The sequence below is a fragment of the Pinus tabuliformis genome, chromosome Q (assembly GCF_031772625.1).
Source record: "Pinus tabuliformis cultivar Carrire ecotype Pingquan chromosome Q, CPIR1, whole genome shotgun sequence".
Taxonomy (NCBI): domain Eukaryota; kingdom Viridiplantae; phylum Streptophyta; class Pinopsida; order Pinales; family Pinaceae; genus Pinus; species Pinus tabuliformis.
In genome coordinates this window covers 625109313-625118600 of record NC_142296.1, presented here as the reverse complement: position 1 = coordinate 625118600, position 9288 = coordinate 625109313, and the positions used below count along the sequence as shown (strand labels likewise).

The 9288-nt window shown below is 37.9% G+C and overlaps 1 protein-coding gene and 1 pseudogene across 1 annotated transcript; both read left to right on the top strand.

Annotated features, from left to right (window-relative positions):
* The first annotated feature begins 553 nt into the window (after window positions 1-553).
* On the top strand, window positions 554-6373 carry LOC149220998 (linoleate 9S-lipoxygenase A-like; annotated as a pseudogene).
* A 792-nt stretch (window positions 6374-7165) lies between these two features.
* LOC149220997 (putative linoleate 9S-lipoxygenase 5) lies at window positions 7166-8601 on the top strand. Its single transcript, XM_089387285.1, has 3 exons — window positions 7166-7368; window positions 7528-7791; window positions 8196-8601. The coding sequence occupies exons 1-3, from the start codon at window positions 7166-7168 to the stop codon at window positions 8599-8601; spliced, it is 873 nt and encodes a 290-aa protein (XP_089243411.1).
* The last annotated feature ends 687 nt before the right edge of the window (window positions 8602-9288 follow it).

Sequence of the window (9288 nt, the reverse complement as noted above, 5' to 3'; positions counted from 1 at the left end):
ATTAATAGGCTTTTGCAAGTCTTTGATGAGTTTGCTGATATGCACATTGACCAAGAGAAAGAAACCTTTGATAGAAAGGTAAAAAGGGTCATTTTTTAGTTTGGTGATTGTTTTCTCAAAAGGGATGCATCAAAGGAAGGATATGTTTTTGATGGCCCAGTCAATGGGTTGTCCTTCAAACTTTATTTCAATTAAGGCTTTCAAGCCTTGGTATTGTAAATATGTTGTTTTCAAGTTTTTATTTCATGGTAAATAGACTCCATGCCGAATGAAACACTAGGAGGAAGATTTGATCTTGTTTTATAGGAAAGGAATTGGTCTGTGATCTTTGAAACCTCACAGGGTGGATTTCATCCCCAGAAGGAGCCAATGTTAGCTTTGTTGGCATTTGGCCCAAAAATGGATCCAAAACACTCCCAAAGTCTCCAAGTTTGCTTAAAATCATGCAAATGGATCCAAAAATGCTCCAAAGCACTCCCTAAGTTTGAAAAAGTGCTTAAGATCATCCAAAGATCAAAACAAATGAGGAAGGAGAGCCCTTGGAAGGGTAGAAATGCACTATCGGGAGGCAAAAAACGCATTAAAACAGTCAAAAAACCATTATCGCGGGCTTAAAACTGAGAAGGCACAACAGCTGTTAGATCTGGCCGATCAACGGCCCAGATCTAAGTGGAAGATTGCATCGACAGATTTGATCGACACAGGCGGGCAGTGGCAATCGCGTAAGACACCGCTGATCAGCGATCACCGATGATTGGATTGGTGGGTCGCAATCGACGAAGGCGAGTCGGTGCAGATAGTATGCAATGAGCAATCAAGATCAATGATACAACGTGGATCATTGATCACACATGCATATTGACGGCCCACATCGCATCGGCGGATCCAATCGGGAAAACCAAGGGGTGCAGCCTTTACATGTATATGTGCGCGATGCGATAAGACCCAGACCCGATGGGTTTCGAAAGAAAAATGTATAATCTTTCAAATCCGCCAAAGCCCATTTTCAATGTATTTTTGTGTGTTTTCATTGTTTAAACGAAATATAAAGGAACCTTGGGGCAGTGCGATAGCGATGAAACCCAGACCCGATGGGTTTCCGGAATGAAATCGTATATTATTTGAAGTCTGGGGAAAGCCATTTTCCATGTATTTTCAGTGTTTTACGTATTTCACAATACAAAGGAAATATGCAGGGAATGGGCCGAATGCGACTTGTGATAACCCGAAGGGCGGACCTGAAAGAGGAATCAATCATTTTTTAGGACAATTGAAGTTCGAAAGAAACAAAAATGGGCAGGTTTTTTTTTTTTTTTTTTTTTCCCAGTATTGCATCATTTCTCTGTTTATAACAGAAAGCAATCATTGTTTGCATTTCAAAGTGAAAAAAGAGGCCTGAGGACCCTTTCCACCTCACAACATAGTCCGGGAAACAGTTTGCCAGGAAAACAGAGGCTGAAAAGTGATCATGGAGCCACAGCACGCGCAGCTTGTCCAAACAAACAGAATGGTCATGGAGCAAATAGCGCAGCTTTCCCAAAACATCAGAAGCATCAAAAACCCAGCACAACTCATCAAAACCAACATCATGGGGCATCTCTGGCATGAGAGAGCTCCCAGACAGCGCAACAAACTATCCAAAATATTTGAATATGGTTATTCTTCTGTCAGAAGAAGAAACTTCTGAGCCATGTTGGCTTAGTCAAAGATCAAACAGTTAAACAAGACAGAGGGATAGATTAAGACCTCTCAAGCCTCAGAAGGCTCAGATGATTATAAAGAACTATAGATAGTTGAAAGTAAGATGTAATATAGGTTCAACTCCTGGAGATTGTTCCTCCTCTGTTCCTTCAAGCTTCTCATCTTTATTCTATCAATATAAGCTTCTTTTGCTATTATATGTTCAATGTCCATTCTCTTTGTTGTTCTATGCTTGCACTTGAATAGGTTATTCAAGTTTTCTGATGTGTCTAGTGCCATATAAATGTCATCTTATCTCTGCATTGATAAATTAGATTTGCAAGTCTCATTTACTTCCTGTAGCTGGCCATTCATATGTGTTTATGTATGAAATCTGCTGGTACAGTCAGTATTCTCCATCTATCCATTGGATTTATAAATTATTGAGCATTGGTGGTATAAAGCCTTGTATTTGTGAGAGTGTTCATGCATGTCTTGAGTGAGAATAGAGCTGAAATGATTATTTGACTTGATCCAAACCATCATCCATTCCAATAGTTCTAAGAACAATATTGAAGATTATATGTTACCAGGCATCTTCGAGCTGCAACCTAGGAGATTTTCGTGGAGTGATAACAGATACTATTCAAGAATAGGACAAATATTACTCTACAAAGTACAAGAATAATGTGGAATTATTGAAGAATTACACTCCTGAAAATAGTAAAATTTAAATTAGTTTGAAATAGTATATAAAGAGAGTGAAGGAGTTGAAAGATAAATTACAAGCATGTGTTTCAACTTCCAAAGAACTAGAGGCTTCTACACTAGGCAAGAGATATTGTACTACATTATATTTTTTTGAAGAGGAGGGCTTGCAGAAACCTCCCAAGTAGCATAAAGGTCTATAACAACAATCTATGTATATGTTATTATTGTAAATACATTTCAATGTTTAATATAAAAATGTTTTTTTCCAATAATTTTTTTGTTTATGAAAACAATGTATTTTTTATGTAATTAATTTTTCTCATAAGATCATCTCATCATTGTATTTCAATAATAAACATATGGTTCTTTGTTATTCATAGAATCAAAAGGACTTACACAGTCAAATAAGAGAGAAATCTCATTTCCATACTAGTTATAACTTATAAGCAAAGAAAAATCATGTTTCCACAGTTTTTTTCCCTCGGAAAAAAGAGAGCATAATTTTATAATCAGAAGATACAAAATTACACTTGGTTGATACATGTACAACATGTATTTGAAGTAGTGATCTCATGGAATTGACCATAAAAATGCTTACAACCATCAAAAAAAAAAAAAAACATAAACATATAACAGTTCATATATTACATATAAGATCATATGGAGGATTAGTTACATAATATATGTGGATAATATGAATATATCAATCTGTCTGAACCAATAGCCTTCTTGGAGAGAATATATGCCTTGGAATTTATCTCTTTGTAGACAAGTTCATATCTTTCACCATTTTGCATACAATGTTGCATTCTGATCATCTAGGACCTTTTTCTTTTTTGTTGGTCTCATACTTCTTTTATTGGCACCAAGTTGTACAAGATTTTCAACTTCCTTCCTTTGGATTTCAACTACTTCCCCTAAAATTTCTCGGTTTCCCCCACTCTTCCCTACACCATTTATCAAGGATGGAACATCCATTTGATTGTGAGTGATTTCCTCCATCATCGACATATCAATAATAGTTTCTCCACACACTTCTTGTGTTTCACTATGTTTTGCAATTGCAACAACAACTGCCCCATTCATTTGATGTGTATCATTAATCTGATCACACTGACTTGGCACATTTCTTGAAATCAACAAAATTTACCATGTCAAAGTGCATGTAAAATATGTACTTTACTAAAAGTACAATGATGTGTAACATAAGAAACATCAAAATTGCAAATTCAAAAAATTTACATATTTACAGATTTGCACTCTCTTTTTACATATTTACACTATGTTTTTACTATTCTACAAATTTACAAAGTTATTGATTTACACACTATGTTGTATTTTTACACTATTAATTACGCCGTAAGGCGTTTCCCTTTGAAATGAATTTCCCCAACCGTCGTCGTGTCCTATTGTTCACCGTAGATTTGTGGTGTTAGATGATTGAACAAAGTTTGATCGTTGATCCAAAAAACGGTTCATGAAACTGAAACGGTTCAAGAATTTTCGTCTCGCGGTTCTCACTCATGGCAATGGCGGTCATTAGATGCTTATTAGTCGCCCATATTTTAATTTCCCTGAGTTGCAGTTTGAAAAGACTTTGAGAATAAGAGAAGTCGGATGTTCAGAAAACGATGGACGCGACAGCCATTGCTGCTGCAGTTTCTCCAGCGACATCGGAACTTGGATTTTGGGTGTCGATGTTGTAAACAGTATGAGATGTGTTCCACGAGATGAGCGTTTTGGGCATCTGAAAATGTCTGATTTCTTAGCGCATTCCCTCAAGGCAATTGTTCAATTCCTGGTACCAGAGCTCAAATCGTTGTTTGATTCAACTATGAATGAGTTCGACTCCTTTAAAGACATTAAGAAGCTCTTTTCCGATGGGAAAAAGTTGCCCAACAACTCAATTCTGGAAGCTGCCAAAAATTTCATTCCCTTTGAGCTTGTCAAAGAGTTTCTTACAACAGACGGCAAAAAATTGTTCAAGTATCCCCTTCCTCAAGTTATAGCCGTTGAGTATTTCTCTTCCAAACACGTCCATGCATATTCTTATTCTGTGCTTGATTTCTACCAGATTCTGAATAATTGAACTTACTGGAAATGGGATTAATGGGTGCAGATGACGAATTTGCATGGAGGAAAGATGAAGAATTTGCGCGCCAGATGTTGGCCGGAGTCAATCCTCTTGTTATACAGAGACTCCAAGTAATCAGTAGAACTCTAGTCCCCATCTGTCTCCTCTCTATTTTTAATTAAGCTTAGGGTACATAATTTTAATGTTGTGAATGGTTGAATTCACAGAGTTTTCCTCCGAGAAGTAAACTGGACCCTTTGATGTCTGGTCCTTAGATCAGTTCTATTACTGCTTCACACATCGAAAATAATCTCGACGGTCTAACAATGGAGCAGGTATATTGATCCAACTCAATGCTTGTTCCTTGTAATTTGGCTTGTCTTTTGATCTGCAGCAGTAGTGAGATTCATGTATTCATAGATGGACATGATATTTCCAGGCTCTCTGGGATTACAGACTCTTCATTCTGGACCACCATGATGCCTTGATACCGCATCTGGATCGAATAAATGCTCTGTCTATCACCAAGACATAAGCTTCTTGTTCAATTCTCTTCCTGAAGAAGGATGGCGCATTAAGGCCAGTTGCAATCGAGTTGAACCTACCCCCCTTCAGAAGATTGGGCAAGTGTTGGGAAGGTGTTTACTCCAGCAGAGGAAGGCGCAGAAGGAGCTCTATGGCAGCTGGCTAAAGTGTACGTGACTGTTAATGATTCTGGTTACCATCAGCTTATCAGTCACTGGTAAAACCCAAATAGCCACAACTAATAGAATACCTGCGGAATTTGTTTGATATTTACAATATCATTCTATATATAGTCCAGACTGAGACTGTAATGGTCTAATTATTTCAGGCTCAAGACTCATGCAATTACGAAACCATTTATTATTGCTACTAATAGACAGCTGAGTGTGATGCATCCCGTTCACAAGCTATTGAGCCCTCATTTCCGGGACACAATCAACATCAATGCTCTGGCTCGCCAGATTCTTATAAATGGCGGAGGCATTCTTGAAAGAACAGTGTTTACTGGAAAGTATGCCTTGGAGATTTCTTCGGTAGTGTACAGGCAATGGAGGCTTGACAAACAAGGGTTACCTGCAGATCTCATGAAAAGGTAATCATAATTGTTGTTGTACATACACCATGGAGTTAAAGACTAAAATTTATTTAGGTCAGTGATCTAATTACTGTGCACATTTGACCTATCATTACTTGGTTGGTGAACTATCCAACGACCAGTTTTCAATGTTGGGCTTCTCCCAATTTATTATAAATATGGACGATCTCCTTACAATTACATTGTATCTCTCTGTATACATATTTTTTCTTTCAGTCAGTTCTGTTTTTTACTGTAATGTTTTATGTATGGAATTCAAACTCTGGTATGATGCTGTGCTGATTAGTGCTCTTTGTTTTGATTAAAATCTGAGCCTCATCTTTGTGTCAACCATTTGAATTTTGATTAACATTTTTACCTGAATGTGGCTACAACTTGACAGGGGTATGGCAGTGGTGGAATCATCAGTGCCCTACGGGCTGAAGCTGATGATCGAAGACTACCCTTACACTGTGGATGGATTGGAGATATGGTTCACAATAGTTTCATGGGTTAAGGAGTACCTGTCCTTGTACTACCAAAATGTTGATGTAGTGAAATCTGATACAGAGCTGCAAGCATGGTGGAACGAAATCAGAAATGTTGGTCCTGGAGACAAGAAGGATGAGACATGGTGGTACAGCATGGAGAGCGTGGAAGAAGTTGAAAAGGAAATAACAACAATCATATGGGTGGCCTCGGCTCTTCATGCTGCAGTTAATTTTGGGCAATACCCTTACGCCGGATACATGCCTAATCAGCCCACCATAAGCAGAAGGTTCATTCCAGAGAAAGGGTCCCAAGAATAAGAAATGGCTTAGTTAAGATAGCTTATAAATGGAGGCACAAGTTCTGAGACTCTCATGGTGTTATTTTAATACATTGGCCCTGTTCAAGTTTTGAATGATTCAGAAATTAGCAGATTTGTTAGATAGTGGAGGCAGAAAATTTGCACTTCATTTCTGTCAAACCTGGTAGCTGATAAAAGATGAGAAACAACTTAATCACACACATGTTGGTAAAATCCTAATACTAAGAAGGCAGGTAGAAGTGGATGATTAAGATTGTTTATAGGTTTAGCCAACAGTTCTATTGGTAACATGCTTACTTTGAACTTTTGGTGATATTGTTTCATCACATAGGCTGAGTACGGTTTGGTGAATTGTTACTGGAAATATACTTAAATCAGGATAAAATATAGGTGGTAATACCTAGTTGAATGGACAGTCCCAGTATATTGGCCCTTTTGAGGATTATTACTTGACCAGTTTGTTGCCTTAGTCTGCTGAGTACATTTTTTTTTTTTTTTGTTGGTTGGTTGTTGTTGTAATTTGTAAATTGTATATGTGATTTTCATTCACATGCTTATTGGAATAGCTGGCTTCTTGAATAGGGCAGTCATGCAGTTGAGTATGTGAGAGGAGTTTGTAGAACATATTATCTAATGAACTCTTATGTAGAGGCAAAAAGTCTCACTCATAGCCTACTCAGGGCTTCAGATGGGAATTTCTTTTATAGATTCATGTATTCATAGATGGATATGATATTTTCAGGCTCTCTGGGATAACAGACTCTTCATTCTGGACCACCATGACGCCTTGATGCCGCATCTGGATCGAATAAATGCTCTGTCTATCACCAAGACATATGCTTCTCATTCAATTCTCTTCCTGAAGGATGGCACATTAAGGCCAGTTTCAATCGAGTTGAGCCTACCCCCTTCAGAAGATCAGGCAAGTGTTGGGAAGGTGTTTACTCCAGCAGAGGAAGGCGCAGAAGGAGCTCTATGGCAGTTGGCTAAAGTGTATGTGACCGTTAATGATTCTCGTTATCATCAGCTTATCAGTCACTGTTAAAACCCAAATAGCCACAACTAATAGAATACCTGCAGAATTTGTTTGATATTTACAATATCATTCTATATATAGTCCATACTGAGACTGTAATGGTCGTATTCTTTCAGGCTCAAGACTCATGCATTTACGGAACCATTTATTATTGCTACTAACAGACAGCTGAGTGTGATGCATCCTGTTCACAAGCTATTGAGCCCTCATTTCCGGGACACAATCAACATCAATGCTCTGGCTTGCCAGATTCTTATAAATGGCGGAGGCATTCTTGAAAGAACAGTGTTTACTGGAAAGTATGCCTTGGATATTTCTTTGGTAGTGTACAGGCAATGGAGGCTTGATGAACAAGGGTTACCTACAGATCTCATGAAAAGGTAATCATAATTGTTGTTGTACATACACCATGGAGTTAAAGACTAAAATTTATTTAGGTCAGTGATCTAATTACCGTGCACATTTGACCTATCATTACTTGGTTGGTGAACTATCCAATGACCAGTTTTCAATGTTGGGCTTCTCCCAATTTATTATAAATATGGACAATCTCCTTACAATTATACTGTATCTCTTTGTATACAGATTTTTTCTTTCAGTCAGTTCTGTTTTTTACTGTAATGTTTTATGTATGGAATTCAAACTCTGGTATGATGTTGTGCTGATTAGTGCTCTTTGTTTTCTAAACAGTAATCAATACTGATTAAAATCTGAGCCTCATCTTTGTGTCAACCATTTGAATTTTGATTAACACTTTTACCTGAATGTGGCTACAACTTGATAGGGGTATGGCAGTGGTGGACTCATCAATGCCCTACCGGCTGAAGCTGATGATCGAAGACTACCCTTACACTGTGGATGGATTGGAGATATGGTTCGCAATAGTTTCATGGGTTAAGGAGTGCCTGTCCTTGTACTACCAGAATGATGATGTAGTGAAATCTGATACAGAGCTGCAAGCATGGTGGAACGAAATCAGAAATGTCGGTCACGGAGACAAGAAGGACGAGACATGGTGGTACAGCATGGAGAGCGTGGAAGAAGTTGAAAAGGAAATAACAACAATCATATGGGTGGTCTCGGCTCTTCATGCTACAGTTAATTTTGGGCAATACCCTTCCACCGGATACATGCCTAATCGGCCCACCATAAGCAGAAGGTTCATTCCAAAAAAATGGTCCCAAGAATAAGAAATGGCTTAGTTAAGATAGCTTATAAATGGAGGCACAAATTCTGAGACTCTCATGGTGTTATTTCAATACATTGGCCCTGTTCAAGTTTTGAATGATTCAGAAATTAGCAGATCTGTTAGATAGTGGAGGCAAGAAAATTTGCACTTCTTTTCTGTCAAACCTGGTAGCTGATAAAAGATGAGAAACAACTTAATCACACACATGTTGGTAAAAGTGTAATACTAAGAAGGCAGGTAGAAGTGGATGATTACGATTGTTTATAGGTTTAGCCAACAGTTTTATTGGTAACATGCTTAGTTTGAACTTTTGGTGATATTGTTTCATCACATAGGCTGAGTACGGTTTGGTGAATCGTTACTGGAAATATACTTAAATCAAGATAAAATATAGGTGGTAATACCTAGTTGAATGGACAGTCCCAGTATATTGTCCCTTTTGAGGATTATTACTTGAACTGTTTGTTGCCTTAGTCTGCTGAGTACATGTTTTTTTTTTGTTGGTTGGTTGTTGTTGTAATTTGTAAATTGTATAGGTGATTTTCATTCACATGCTTATTGGAATAGCTGGCTTCTTGAATAGGGCAGTCATGCAGTTGAGTATGTGAGGGGGGTTTGTAGAACACATTATCTAATGAACTCTTATTTAGAGGCAAAAAGTCTCGCTCATAGCCTACTCAGGGCTTCA